Source organism: Loxodonta africana, chromosome 14 (genome assembly GCF_030014295.1).
Source record: "Loxodonta africana isolate mLoxAfr1 chromosome 14, mLoxAfr1.hap2, whole genome shotgun sequence".
NCBI classification, from domain to species: domain Eukaryota; kingdom Metazoa; phylum Chordata; class Mammalia; order Proboscidea; family Elephantidae; genus Loxodonta; species Loxodonta africana.
The window spans coordinates 16,977,728-16,994,040 of NC_087355.1; the positions used below are offsets into that span (position 1 = coordinate 16,977,728).

General features: G+C 37.7%; 1 protein-coding gene across 5 annotated transcripts in view; it reads left to right on the plus strand.

The window, feature by feature from the left end:
- SGK3 (serum/glucocorticoid regulated kinase family member 3) overlaps positions 1-16,313 on the plus strand; it is a 165,348-nt gene that overhangs the window by 100,810 nt on the left and 48,225 nt on the right. For all 5 annotated transcript variants that reach the window (XM_064267772.1, XM_064267775.1, XM_064267773.1 and 2 more), the window contains 2 exons: positions 2,313-2,385; positions 14,039-14,114. In XM_064267772.1, the coding sequence (XP_064123842.1) occupies positions 2,313-2,385; positions 14,039-14,114 (149 nt within the window). The remainder of the gene's footprint in view (positions 1-2,312; positions 2,386-14,038; positions 14,115-16,313) is intronic.

The following is a 16,313-nucleotide window of genomic DNA, read 5'->3' on the forward strand; positions in this document are numbered from 1 at the left end:
GTCTAGTTCAGTTTTTATTATCCATCTCCCTCATTTCTCCTGTATTTTTTCTTTACTTTTTTCGTTTTGCCATTTTGTGTGTCTCTCTTCTTGTGTAACTCCTTCCATTTCTGCTTTCTGTGGTGAGGGGCAAAGAAAAAAGCAAGAGAATGGTATCACTTGTGTTGTTTACCTGGCCTGGACTTCCCTAAGTTCAAAAACACAAATGCTTTCCTTGTGTTCCTTTTAGAATAAAAGAGTAGACAGAAGTAAAATTTCTAGTTTTCAAGCATTTTAATTGTCAACTTAAATGTGTTGTTTATAAGTGTAGTTTGAATTTTAAAACTTTTTATTATAGAAATTCTCAAAATACATACAGTAGAGAGACTAGTACAAGCACAAAATATAATGTAATCTACCATCTATTTTCAACAGTTACTGATACCTGGCCAGTCTTGTTTCATTGCCACCCCTGGCCAGCCCATCGTAATTTTGAAGCAAATCTCAGCCATTATATCATTTCATCTGTAGGTAATTTAGTATAGACCTCCAAAAGATAAGGATTCCTGAAACACAATACCACATCACACCTACATAAAAAATCTACAATAATGTCTTAATATCAGAATATCCACTGAGTGTTTATGTGATTGGTTGACAAGTCTCTTTTAATCACTAGGTTTCCCCCTCTGTCTCTCTTTTCTTTCCTTTACAATTTTTATTTGTTGAGAAAAGCAGGGTCATTTGTCTATAGATTTTTCACTGTCTGGATTTTGTTGATAGCGCCCCCATGCTGTAGAGTGATTAATACATCTTCTGCTCTTGGCATTTCCTGTCAGTTGGTAGTTGGACCTACAGTTTTGTTGTGTGTATACAGTGTTTTGGCATCAAAGGTATGATAAAAATAGAACCCAGTTTTTTTAATTGATTGTTCAAAATTTAATTTTTTCAGGGCCAAGTGGTACCTTGTATGGTGATAAGCAAATTTTTATATTTAGTAAATATAAAATTAAATATATAATACATTTTATTATTATATAATTGTGTAATCATATATATTAGACTATTAATGGGAGGAAAGTTAAGACCACAGATGTTAAAAACAAATTCATTAGCATTCTTAGAAAGCTATTGTCAATCTATTCATGCAATGAGAACACAAAAATGACATCTTCTCCTAAGGTTATACATGATGGAGGACAGTCAACATTTACACGACAGGTTCTAGTCTACTCACTTTACATATATGATCTCTAAGCCTCACAACAAATCTGTAGGATAAACACTAAAATTATTCCCATTTTACAAGTAAGAGAACTGAGGCACAGAGCTGTTAAGTAACTACTTGCTCAAGGGAACATACTGTTTTGTGTGTGTGTGTGTGTGTGTGTTAAGTGAAAGTTTGCAAATCAAGTCAGTCTCTCATGCAAAAATTTATATATACCTTGCTATGTTTTTTTTTTTTTTTTATGTACTCCTAGTTGCTCTCTGCCTAATGAAACAGCACACTCCTTCTCTCCACGCTGTATTCCCTTTGTCCATTCAGCCAGCTCCCTTCCCCCTCTGCCTTCTCATCTCCTCCCCAGACAGGAGTTGCCCACATAGTCTCATGTGTCTAGTTGAGCCAAGAAGCTCACGCCTCAGCAGTATCATTTTCTGTTCCGTAGTCCAGTCCAATCTCTGTCTGAAGAGTCGGCTTTGAGAATGGTTCCAGTCTTGGGGTAACAGAAGGCCTGGGGACCATGACCTCCGGGGTCCTTCTATTCTCAGTCAGACCATTAAGTCTGGTCTTTTTATGAGAATTTGAGGTTTGTATCCCACTGCTGTCCTGCTCCATCAGGGATTCTCTGTTGTGTTCCCTGTCAGGGCAGTCATCGGTTGAAGCTGGGCACCAGCTAGTTCTTCTGGTCTCAGACTTATGTAGTCTCTGATTTATGTGGCCCTTTCTGTCTCTTGGGCTCATAATCACCTTGTGTCTTTGGTGTTCTTCATTCTCCTTTGCTCCAGATAGGTTAAGACCAATTGATGCATCTTAGATGGCTGCTTGCTAGTGTTTAAGACCCCAGATGCCCCTCACCAAAGTGGAATGCAGAATGTTTTTTAATACATTTTATTATGCCGTAGGTATTAAGTGTTTTATTTGGGACAAAATAGAATGATTAGTCAGTCTATTCTATTTTATTTGTATAATTTAATATTGTATGTTGGGTGATCATATATTTAAAAGCATGTCTTATGGATTTTCTTTAAAATCAGATTGTATTTGGTTTGGTGCATATATCTAGAATATTTATAAAATTAAGTTCACGTAATTTTTTTTTTTTTAATTTTAGTTAAGAAAACAATTTCCTGCTATGGCCCTGAAGATTCCTGCCAAGAGAATATTTGGTGATAATTTTGATCCAGGTAAGTAATAACTTCATAGACTGGCTATTAAGTCATGGTTGAAGTTTGAAGAAGTAGTTAACATATCCGTTGCATATATAGCAGTGCAGGGCTTTAAAAAGCTAATTGTTCTCATGCTTTATGAAAATAACCTCTCAGGAAGGTGTTTCCTGTATGCCAGCTATCATTTTAGGCATTTTATGTGTTTTAATTCATTTGATCCTCACTATAACCCTGTGAGGTGGACATTATTGTTATCAGCACTATTTTATAGTCAAAGAAACTGAGGCACTGTTAGGTTAATTAGGTTGTTCAGAGTCACATATAGGTAGTAAGTGGGAGACTTGGAAGTTAAAATCAATCAGTAAGGCTTCAGGTAGATTTGTTGATCATTAAGAATAGTTTGGGGATATTTTTCTACTTGTAAGTGTTTTTTTTTTTTTTAAGTCAGTACTATGAAGGACATCCATCTGCATCCACAAAAATTTATTAAACATATGCTTTTTACCTTTTTTTTACATAGTACCCTGCAGGCAGACCTTTGAATAGGATACCAAAAAAATGTCCTAGTATTCACCCTCCAGGAACCTTTAATATCTACCAATATACAGGGTCTCAGGAACCTGGAGCTTGTATGGCTGAAGTCAAAAGCGTGAAAATTTTCCCTAGTATCCAAAAAATCAGTCCAGACCACAGATGGCTACTTACGGAGAGATAGAAGTCTCTATCCACCAGAAATGCCATCAGAAGAACCATTTATTTATGTGACTGGTGAATCCTGACTGGCTGATGTCCTCCCTCCCCGCATCTTACCTGTCCAGCTGATTTGCTCGTAGCCTTGTAGCCTCTTAAACCTGTGATGCCTCACATCTCTGCTGTTCTTGGTCACAACTCAGAATATAAGCTATGTGTTCCCTCTGTCCAACCTAAACTTATACCATTTTCCATCCCAAACCTCTTCACTGTGTCCTGTGGAATTCTGCCCAGGAATAACAAACTCTTCTTCATCCTCCATCTTTTTCATATTTGTTTCACATTCTTGCTTTAATTAAAACCTGGCTTTCCCCCCGAGACTGTTGGATTGCCCCTGTAGCCCTCTCAATTGGAAGCTATTTATTCTTAAGTTATGAACCTGAGAATTGGAGAATATTCTCACTTCCCCTCTTATATGTAGAAATTTTTCTCTTGGGAGAATTTAACACACTTCATTGTAATTGCTAATTGCTAATCTGTCTTGTAGTCTGTAGACTTTGTGAAGGTGGAGAAGACTATGCCTTTTTTATTGATTTACAGTGCATGGCAGATACTAGTTTCTCAATAATATTGCTAAGTACATGATTCCATTTATGAAAAGAGGCAAGAAAAGATTGAATTTGCACAACAAAGCCAGGTTCTAGATTCTGTAGAATTGATGCTTAGGCCAGTGGCTTTTGTACTCTTGTTTTGTTTTTAGCAGAAGAGTACTTTTTTCCCCAGTGGAATCTGATAGCAGGCCTATAATACGTAGAACAAATAAAAGTGAAACTGCTTTGTTGATGCAGCAGTGAAATATCTCTGTGGAGCATGAGCTGAAAGACATCATTATGGGCAGTGTTCATAGGCAGCCTGCAGGCCTTAGATAGTGAGGTGGTGACGTGACATGAAGCCAACAATATATAGTGTATAATAAGCATGGCTGAGAGAAGAGGCTAGAGGGACAATGGGAGGCTGGTTAAGGGAATATACTGTTAATCCTGGCATTAGATAATGAGAACCTGGCATTAGACAATAAGAACCTGGACTAGGGTGGAAGTGGGGCTAAAAAAGGAGCCTTATGCCAAAACTCTTTAACTGAGAAGTCTGCAAGAAAGCTTGGTGATTGCCTAGGTAAGGAGGATATATAGAGAGGAGAATCACAGATAACCGCCTGACTTATAACAGACTAGCTAACAGAGAGAATTAATTATTTTGAAGTGGCAAAAGACATTTAAGAGGAATCAAACTGCATGTTAGTGATGGCAGGAGACTGAACTCAGGGTGGAGTTCTGTAGAGCCCTTGGTTGAGCCCTTGAGATAGAACCATTTCATCAAGGAATGAAGGCAAAGAGATAAAGGCCTGCAACACTGCCTTCATTGTTAAAGGCAAAATATTAGACCAGATGTGCTATGGTATTTCTTATGTTTTGATGGATTAATTATTTAACACTAAAAATTCATTTTTATTGAAGGACAATTTGAAAATCTATCTTGAGCATAGTATGTATGAGTTGGCAGCAGTGAATGAGATTGTATGTCACAGACATCTTGGAAAGCCCTGCACTGGGAGATCAAATTTAAGTCAGACTCAGAAATGCAAAGCCTGATAACGAGCTTGTGTGGCTAGGCTTTGGGCAAACAGGTGTTCTCCTGCTTTGCTGGTGAGAATGCAGAGTGGTACAGTAGATATATAGGGGAATTTGGTAAAACTTGGCAAAATTACGTATGCATTTCCACTTTGGCCAACCACATACATCCCAAAGATACACTACACATGAAGTGATGTATGTACGAAGCTATTTATTGTGACATTATTTTTAAAGGCAAAAACTGGAAACAACCCGAATATCCTTCCAACATAGCAATATAATGCAGGTGTAAAAAGAATGAGAAAGCTGTCTGTTTATTACCATAGAGTGATCTCTAGAATAGATTGTGGAAAAAAGCAATGTGCAGATGAATGTGTATAGGAAGGGTGTGGAGACTTAAAAGGAAATAATGGGACAATGAACCAAAAACTAATAAAACTGATGACTTTAAGGAGGAGGGAAGGAACAGCAATGGAAGTTAGATGTCCCTGAATGAATCTCATTTATAGTTTTGATATTGGGAGCATGTGAATACTTTAAACAATTTAAAAATAAAACTAAAAAAGTAATCTTTAACCATTGAAAGAAAAAAACCAAATTGTATTTTGATTGATGGGGCAAACACAGGAAAGATAATAATTTTAAATGACTTTAAAACACAGAATTTCCACTATGGGATATATGCTAAGGACAAAAAAAAAAAAAAAAAGCTCAAAAAGAGATTTTATACTGCATTCAATAGTTTTATTGTTAGTAATTATAAAGTTATTATTTTGAAAAAATATGTGTCTATCTTATAGTAATTCTGTTATTGTCATGAGAACCAATATTTTAAATGGAAGAGTAGATACAAAATCAAATATTTTAAGTAAAAACCCTCTAAATTTTTTTACTTTGGAAATATAGTATAAAATTATGATTTAGTTTTCTCTTTCTAAAATAATACATATTTCCTAGCTCTATCCCCTGGAAAAGGAGCTTTGGTGGTGCAACAGTTAAGTGCTCAGCTGCTAACCAAAAGATTGGCAGTTCAAACCCACCTAGCTGTTCCAAGGAAGAAAAATCTGGCAATCTGCCCCCCTAAAGATTACAGCCTAGAAAACCCTAAAGGGCAGTTCTGCTCTGTCACACGGGATTGCTGTGAGTCAAAATTGACTCGATGGCACCTCACAACAATCCCTTGGAAAGGCCTAAAAGCAGCAACAAATCACTTGTAGGGAACACCCCCAGCGTCCAGGTGTGATCTCTAAATACCATTTTCCTCTTAAAGGAAGAAAGGCCGATTCCAGATCCAGGGCAGGAAATGTACAAGATGATCCTAGCACATTTTGTCTGAAAGCAAAGAAGCTATGTAGGATTACTGGTGTTTTCTTAAAAGGACACAAGGAGCCCAATTGTTGGGACTTTCCCTGGCCAAAGATGGGGCAGTTTAGAGCATGAAAAAAGAATAATTATTGCAGTGGGTAGAGCACATCAATATATAAGCATTTTTCAGTTCAAATTGACTCTTAAAATTAAAAAAAAAAAAAACAACCAGATGCCTTAGAGGTTTATTAGAGTACCAGTTTATTATTCAGAAAATTGATAAATAAAAAAGTCAAACATTTATCCTGCCTTTTCTATGTGAAATATGATTTCTGGTTAGCCAAAGAGATAATGATGGAAAGTATTTCATTATAAAAGAATCACAGGTAATAAACACAGAAGGAATGACGGAATTGGAAAACCATTGTACAAGCTCTAATGAATTAATGGGTCTAGGCAAAGACCATCAGTGATCTGAAGATTTTATTGGGGCTGTAGGATCCACTTCCAAGATAATTCCCTCATGATCACCTGGAGAAGGCTTCAGGTTCTTGCCATGTGGGCCCCTCCCAGAGCTCCTAGAATGTCCTTCCAACATGGCAGCTGGCTTCCCCCAGAGTGAGTGATCCAAGAGGATTAGCAAGGAAGAAGCCTCAGTTCCTTTTATGACCTAGTCTTGGAAGTCACACAGCATCACATCCATCATATTCTGTTCATTAAAAGTGAGTCATTAAGTCCAGCCCACATTCAGGAGGAGAACCAAGCTCCATCTCTTAAGAGGAGTGTCAGAGAATTTATAGGCATTATGCAGTAAAGATATCATAACTTTATTTATTTATTTTTTAAGATATTACCAGATAGAGATACACGCTGATGTTTTTACCAAAAAATAAAAAGTTTTCTAGGATTTGCTTTCAAGTACTTCCCCCCCACAAAAAAGTAGGAGATGGGGTGTATTAAAGCTGAGTGATGAGTACATGAGTATATGTTGTTCGCTTACCTTTTGTGTATTTTAAAAATTTTTTCCACAATAAAAAGTTAAAGTAATTAAGTCATCTCTAAGACAAATATCCTGAAACTTCCCTTTTTAACTTACCTAGTATTTAACAGCCATTGTACAGTATCTTCCCTTACATCTTTCTGAGGTCTTATGCTGCAGCTGAAGCCCAAGTTTTCATTCTCTTTTTTTCACATCTTTACTGTGGTGGTTGCCAACCTCTCTAAGATGTTTTACATACTTGACGGCAGTTTTTAAGAATGATTTCTGCCTATATTTTTCAAAGTTAAAATTTCATTCTGAATTTTAAAGTTTTTTTGTAGGATGTACTCAGAGATAGATGTACTTCTAAAATTTTGGCTGGTAGGATCCTGACATAGAGAAACAACTTTATTTCTCAATTTTGATCTCTGCTAATTGAAGAGAAATAGGTTTGTACAAAATAAAAAGATAAGAGGAGGCCCCAGATAAGTAAAGCATTCCTGAGAAAGAAGAACAAAGTGGGAGGCCTCACACTACCTGAGTTTAGAATATATTATACTGCCACAGTAGTCAAAACACCCTGGTACTGGTACAACAACAGATGCATAGACCGATGGAACAGAATTGAGAATCCAGACATAAACCTATCCACATATGAGCAGCTGATATTTGACAAAGGCACAAAGTCTGTGAAATGGGGAAAAGACGGTCTCTTTAACAAATGGTGCTGGCATAACTGGATATCATCTGCAAAAAAATGAAACAAGACCCATACTTCGTACCGTGCACAAAAACTAATTCAAAATGGATCAAAGACCTAACTATACAATCTAAAATGATAAAGATCATGGAAGAAAAAATAGGGGCAATGCTAGGAGCCCTAATACATGTTATAAGCAGTATACAGAACATTACTAACAATGGGCAAACACCAAAAGAGAAACTAGATAACTGGGAGCTCCTAAAAATCAAACACTTATGCTCATCCAGAGACTTCACCAAAAGAGTAAAAAGATTACCTACAGGCTGGGAAAAAGTTTTTGGCTATGACAAATTGTACCAGCCTCTGATCTCTAAAATCTACTTGATACTTCAAAAACTCAACAACAAAAAGACAACCCAATTTAAAAGGGGCAAAGGATATGAACAGGCATTTCACCAAAGAAGACATTCAGGTGGCTAACAGATACATGAGGAAATGCTCTCGATCATTAGCCATTGGAGAAATGCAAATCAAAACTACAATGAGATACCATCTCACCCCAACAAGGCTGGAATTAATCCAAAAAACACAAGATAATAAACGTTGGCGAGGTTGTGGAGAGACTGGAACACTTACACACCACTGGTGGGAATGTAAAATGTTATAGCCACTTAGGAAATTAATTCGGCACTTCCTTAGAAAGCTAGAAATGGAACTACCATACGATCAGCAATCCCACTCCTTGGAATATAGCCTAGGGAAATAAGACCCTTCACACAAACAGATACATGTATACTCATGTTCATTGCAGCACTATTTACAGTAGCAAATAGGTGGAAGCAACCAAGGTGCCTATCAACGGATGAATGGATAAACAAATTTTGGTATATTCACATAATTGAATACTACGCAACAATTAAGAACAATGATGAATCCGTGAAACATCTCATAACGTGGAGCAATCTGGAAGGCATTATGCTGAGTGAAATTAGTTGCAAAAGTACAAATATTATATGAGGCCACTATTATAACTCAAGAAATAGTTAAAACACAGAAGAGGGTGGGGAGGGTATTCACTAATTAGATAGTAGACGAGAACTATTTTAGGTAAAGGGAAAGACACGCAATACAGGAGAGGTCAGCACAACTGGACTAAATCAAAACTATAGAAGTTTCTTGAATACAGCTGAACACTTTGAAGACCAGAGTAGCAGGGACGGGGGTCTGGGGACCACGGTTTCAGGGGACATCTAGGTCAGTTGGGATAACAAAATATATTAAGAAAATGTTCTGCACCCCACTTTGGTGAGGGGTGTCTGGGATCTTCAAAGCTAGCAAGTGACCAGCTAAGATGCATAAATTAGTCTCAGCCCACCTGGAGCAAAGGAAAATGAAGAACGCCAAAGTCACAAGGTAAACATGAGCCCAGTAGACAGAAGGGGACACATAAACCGGAGACTACACCAGCCTGAGACCGGAAGAACTAGATGGTACCCAGCTGCAACCAATGACTCCCCTGACAGGGAACACAAGAGAGAACCCCTGAGGGAGCAGGAGAGTAGTGGGATGCAGACCTCAAATTCTCGTAAAAAGACCAGACTTAATGGCGTGACCGAGACTAGAGGGATCCTGGAGGTCATGGTCCCCAGACCTTCTGTTAGCCCAAAACTGGAACCATTCTCAAAGCCACCTCTTCAGGGATTGAACTGGACTCTATGACAGAAAATGATACTGGTGAGAAGTGAACTTCTTGGCTCAAGTAGACACATGAGACTATGTGGACAGCTCCTGTCTGGAGAGGAGATGAGAAGGCAGAGGGGGTCAGGAGCTGGTTGAATGGACACGGGAAATACAGGGTGGAGAGGAGGAGTGTGCTGTCGCATTAGGGGGAGAGCAGCTAGGAGTACATAGCAAGGTGTATATAAGTTTTTGTACGAGAGACTGACTTGACTTGTAAACTTTCACTTAAAGCTCAATAAATAAAAAAGGGACAGGAAAAAAAAAAACCTTTCTCCGTTAAAAAAAAAGATAACTCTTCATTATTTCAGGTCTTCGAATTCTTGTAAGGCGAAAACTTTCTACCCACCCAGATCTTAGTAGGATTTGGTGTAGGCATCACCTTCTTAGGAAATTTCTCCTAAGAGCTGGTCTCGAGGTGGGGTTGTGGACCTACTCTCTGCTCTCCCAGCAGCGTGTGAATTCCTCTCTGTTAGTACTCTTGGTGTACCTGAGTGTAGTGATTTATGTGAATCTGTCTACCACTAGAGTCTGAACTTCTTAAGGCTAGGTACCTTGCTTAATTAAACATTTTGATTATTTCCAGTGCCTTGCACCGCGTACAGTGTGTAATAGGTGTGAATGAATGAACAAATGAATGTATGCGTGCCATTTTCAGCTTAATCACTGATTTTGGAAAGCCTACTTAATATTAGGTTAAAGATTTAAAATATCACTTACATAATTTAAACTTTGAGAAATAGTTGAGGATCCTGAATTAGGTACATTAATTTTGTTAGCTTGTCCTACTCTTTGTGTATGACCATCACAAAATGTTATAACTGGGGAAAAATGTTATAGCTGGAAGGAGACCTTACAGATCATCTAATTCTGTCCCCTACTTGACAGATGAAGTAAAGGAAGACTTTGTTGAGGTTACACAGCCCGCAAGTGGCACAACTGAGGCTCAGAGTTACCTCTTGGACTCTGACTCCGGTGTTCTTTCACTATAAAACCAGTTGCTGTCAAGTTGATTCTGACGCATGGTGGCCCCGTGTGCGTCAGAGTAGAGCTGTGCTCCACAGGGTTTTCAATGGCTGATTTTTCATAAGTAGATCACCAGGCCTTTCTTCTAAGACACCTCTGGGTGGACTTGAACCGCCAGGCTTTCAGTTAGCAGCTGAGCATGTTAACCTTTTGCATCAAGCAGGGGCTTTTTCTAATACTACTATTATTGTAATGATAATAGTAGTAATATTAATAACCATGCTATTGTTTGCATTTATGACTGTGAGTTAACTTCTTTCACTTCCATTTCATAGATGAGGAAAACTAGGGCTTCGCAAGGTTAGACCACTTCACCAAGCCACTCAGCTAATGTGGCAGAGTTAGACCCATCCAGGTTTGTTTGTCTTGGAAGCTCATTCCCTGATTCCTATACTCTACTCTTTTATGCACTGTGCCTTTAAAAACAAAATTCACAATCTTTTACGTGACTTGTTTTTAAACACGTTACAAAAATCTTACCGTTTCCTAATATGAGAGGTGTGGGTTAAGACTCAATGATCTGTGGCTCCTGTGGGCTTTAGATGTCCTTTGGTTATGATTATAATGTGGTCACTCTGGCATCAGTAGTGGTACTGCCACTAAAACCCAAGGGCCCTTCAGTTCAAAGTCAATGACTTTTTCCCTGCCCTGTACTGTTGAAGGTGGTCTCCTCGTGGGTGATTTTTCTTGCCACAGGGAGAAATCTGCATAGGTCAGTTTAATATTCATCCTGGAGACTAAAGCTTTCATCTTGTTACCACACCATTAAGTTCTTTCAAATTTCCTATTTGATATTTCTTTTCAGTTATAGTAGGTATATTCACCTAAGTTCTTGAGTCAAGAGGTTTAAATATGTGTGTGTGTGTGTGTGTGTGTGTGTGTGCGTGTCTATATACATATATAGGGAAACCCTGGTGGCGTAGTGGTTAAGAGCTATGGCTGCTAACCAAAAGGTCACCGGTTCAAATCTACCAGGCGCTCCTTGGAAACCGTATGGGCCAGTTCTACTCTGTCCTATAGGGTCGCGATGAGTTGGAATTGACTTGACGGCAACAAGTATGGGTTATATATATATATATATATATATATATATATATATATATATAAATCTCCAACCATAATTCTTAAAGATACTATGTCAGCATTATATAAATTTCTTGAAACTTACCTTGTAATGGGCTGGTACACATTTTAGCATTACCTGGAAGTTTTCCAGGTATTTGCTTGCTGAATGTTGAAAAGTTAAGCTTAAAATTTCCCCTGTATTCTGACTACTACTGGGCTTCTTGTTTTAGACCTGACTTTTTTCCTCTCTCTTCTTACATAAAGCTTTACATAGGGTTTTCAAAACTGTTTAAAATAAAGTCAACGAAAGTAAAGTCTAGTAGCGCTTAGTGCAGCATGGGCTCTTGCTCACTGAAGAAAGGAATTTCCTTTCTTCCCAGCTGGTCTCCAAAGGCAAAGTGTAGCTTCGGTAACTCTCCACAGAACAATTTAAAGCTGCTCTTCTTTTTCCCATACAATCATTAGATTTTCTTTAAATATTCCTAATGCAGTCATTCATTTTAGTTCTTCCTCATATCTCTGTCACCTTAGATATGTAGGTGAGATATGTTACTAAGTCCACTTCCCTAGAAATAACTGTCTTTTCAAGTAGTTGTTAAGGTAAACCTCACATGTGCTTTAGTCTTTGGTGACACGAAAAATGTCCTTGAAGAGATTTTACAAGATATCTTCCTGAAATTTCTGAAGAAATTCATAAATGAAAGAAAAGTATCAAGTGCTTCTAGACCCAAGAGGCTAGATCTAATTCCAGTTTGTTCTTTGACAGCCATGCCTGATATTTGAGAAACAGAAGTAGACCTACATGACCCATAATAAACACGTAATTTTGGTGGTAAACAGTACCCATTAAAACCTTTATGAGTAGAAATCAATTTACTAATCCAAAGCTTATTATTAAGTGGAATATACTTTTTAGGCAATATTCATGCAGACATTTCACTGTCAGGAAACATTTTCTCCATTCTCCTGTGTCTTCACTTTTTTTAGAGTAGTATTTACCAAGAATTCAGGTTTAGAATGATGTCTTTTTGACCCACACAATAGCCAGTAGCAACAACGAAAATAATAATAGTTAATGAGTTTGTTCCTACTATGTGCTAGGCATTCTAGCATTATCCCATTTAATCCTATAACACCGTTATAGCGTGTAAATATGGTTATTATCCCCATTTTACAAGTAAGGATTTAGTCTTGGAAATGTTCAAAGTCAGTTAGCTAATAAGTAGCAGAGGGAATGTATTTGAATAAAGTTTGACTATAAGAAACCATTTTGCCTAACATTTATTGCTAAACTATTACCTTAGCCTCAGTTATCAACAATCAAAATGCTTTGGAGAAAAATCCCTTGACTCATAGAAACCCTAAAGGTGCTAGACAATTATTTGTTAAGAAAGTGTACCAGTGCATTTTCTTAAAAGGGTTTTTTAGCAGCAAGAGCAAAAACCAGAGTTTTGGCTGTCCTTAGTTCACCAGTCAATTGCCGTTCCCCATTTGCAAACGATTTCCATTTATTCTTGTTTCTTTAATTTGTATTTTTTCAGGTTGTTTATGTTTGTTTATTTATTTATTTTCTTCATCTTTTTTGTTAGTTTCCTGTTCAACAATTTATACACATTTTGTTTTGTGACATTAGTTGTAATCCCCTCAGTGTGACAGTGTTCTACCCCTTTCCTCCCTGAGTTCCCCATTTCCATTCACCCATCTTTCCTGTCCCTTCCTGTCTTCTGAACTTTGTTTTTGGTCAAATGCTGCCTTTTTGGTCTCGTATGGTTGATCGTTCTGAGAAGCACGTTCTTGGTAGTGTTATTATTCACATTATAAGCCTGTTTATTATTTAGCTGAAAGGTGATCTCTGGGAGTGGGTTCAGCTTTTAGAAGAGTATCTAAGAGCCATAGTGTTGGGGGTTCCACCAGTCTCTATTAGACCTGTAAGTCTAGTCTTTTTTATGAATTTGAATTTTGTTCTACATATTTCTCCTGCTCTGTCCAGGACCTTCTGGTGTGATCCTGATCAGAGCAGTCAGTAGTGGTAGCTGGGCACCATGTAGTTCTTCTGGTCTCAGGCGAGTGGAGGCTGTAGTTCCTGTGGTCCATTAGTCCTTTGGACTAGTTGTTTTCTTGAGTCTTTGATTTTCTTCACTCTTCTTTGCTCTGGATGGGAAGAGACCAATAGTTGTATCTTATTCATATGGTTTTCAATTATCAGTCATATGGTGTTAATTTTTACTCATTGCCTGATAGTACATGAAGAATTGGACAAAGCAAAGTATCTCTCCAAATTTTGTGACGAGTCCATATATAACCTAAAATGGGTATTTTTGTAGAATTTTCTTTTTAGAGATAAGTATCTGCTTTATTTTAATTTTTAATCATATTTATTTTTTAAAAATATGTGTGTTTCTAAGTATTCCCTCTGTAAATTAAGAAATAGCTTCTTAATCATAACTCACTATCTTGAACTGTCTAATATAACTGCATTGATGATAATTACATTGTCTACTATAAATAATCCTAATAGTTTGTCTTTCTTAACAGACTTTATTAAACAAAGAAGAGCAGGACTGAATGAATTCATCCAGAACTTAGTGAGGCATCCAGAGCTTTACAACCAGTAAGTCATTTTCATTGTGTATCTAAAGCACTAAACCCAGACTTTAGAATAAAGATACTAATAATATCTGTGGAATGCTGTGTGCTAAATATGTTTGTAAAACCTTCGTCTACCATTTTTCCCCTGCTATTCATCATAAAAAAATTTTTTTTTTATTCATCATCTCCTTTTTTCTCTGTCAGCTCAAAGCTCTAGTTATATTTTCTTCCTTTTGTACTTGTATTAGTTTTGTAGATTAAATATGAAATAAATTTGCATATTACATAGTTAAAAAAGACATTGCTCATTATTTGATGTTTTATTTATGCATGCCCTCAAAAGTATTTATTAAGTCCCTGCTGTGTGCATTGTGAATACAAAGATAAATGAGCTCTGAACCTACCTTCCAGGGGCCTGAGCTGCCAGTCTAGGAGAGACAGACGTAGAAACATATCACTGAAGCCAGGTCCCTGGTGTTGCAAATGGGTTAATGCGCTCAGCTGCTAACTGAAAGGTTGGTGGTCTGAATCCACCCAGCAGTGCCTGGGAAGAAAGCCCTGGTAGTCTGATTTTTAAAAATCAGCCATTTAAAACCTTGTGGAGCACAGTTCTACTCGGACACATGTGGGGTCGCCATGAGTTGGGATTGACTTGATGGCAGTGGTTTTTGTTTTTGTTTTAAAGTTTCACAGTAGAGCTGCTAGAGGATAACAGAGAACAGTGTAGCCAGCTCTTCTTGGGGAGGTCAAGGAAGGCTTCTTGGGACTTAAAGGATGTGTCGTTGCTTAAGACACAAAGGTAGGCAGAGTGTTCCAGGCCAAGGCAGTGGTTCATGTAACAGAGGTTACATAAAGCCTGAAATGTTCAGGACATTAAGTACAGGTAGTCCCCAGCTTACAATGTGTTTGAGTTAAAATGAACTGCATTTGAGACAGTCTTTTTTTCTTTTGTACATCTTACAATAATATGTACTACATACAGTGTTAAAATATATCTGTACGTTTATATGTAATATTTCTATCCCCCAAAGACAAATAAAGATTGGATTTATAAAGATACTGATAATAAAAGGCAATAATAAAGAAAAAAATGAGGTATTCGACATACATCAGAACCTACTTACTACCGAATCATTGGGATAGAACCCTGTCGTCGGGGATTACCTGTAGTAACATTCCATGGTGAGTGGAACCCAGAGTGGGAGTAGGTTTTTGGAAAGGCGATGAAGCTGAAGGAGATAGAAAGGGTCAAGCGCATGTGTGACCACCTCTTGTTCCACCTGGGGTACTGTTCTTTTCTCTTCATCAACCCAGACAAGGCCTCCCTATCCTTTCAACACAGCATTCCAGGTGGCTCTTTAAGATGAAGGTGCTTTCCTTTCCTGGTGCCTGTCTCCTGTTAATGAGTTTAAACTTTATTCTGTAGGCCAGCAGCTCCCAGTGAGGGGAGGAAAATTGATTCATATAAGAGATACCTAGGAACACTTAGATAGACCCATGGTTTGGGTAAGGTTTTAATTTTTGAATTTGATAGTTGGTTCATGGATATTCATTATATTGTTGTGATTTTTAATTTACACACATATATGAAGTGTTCTAAAATAAAAAGGATAAAGTAAAATTGTCTGGGGAGTTTTCCCCAACTCACCTATAAAGTATTCCTTATGGGCATTGATGTGAACATGATGTACTCCAGCAGCCTTTTTAGAATCACAGCACTGAAGAACTACATTTTGGAGCATTTATTCTAAAAGCGATTACCATTTGTGTAGTTTTTTTGACACACCCATCACCAGAAGCAAAACAAAAAATCAGTGGTCGATTCCAACTCAGCTAGTTTTTTTTTTGGTCACAATTTAAAGAGTGCTTCTGCTTTGTTAATTTACTACATCTGTGACCTAAGACAAATTGGCTTTACTGAATCTCATTTTTTTTAAATATAAAATTAATTATATTTTTTGCCCAGTTTACAATAGTTAGATAAGCTAAAGTATAAAAGTGTTTACAATTCTTGTCCAGCATCAGATGTTCAACAAGTTAGCTGACTCTGAATGAGCTCCTTCAGGTCACACAGATGGTAAATGCTAGAACTACACTTCCTCTCACCACGGCCTTCTGCCCAGAGCTGTGGGTTTCCCAGGATGCTCCTGGGATGGGATGGGCCAGGGAGAGGCCCAACGCCTGGGTTAGCACTGGGATTAGCCAGTGCAGTAGAACAGGT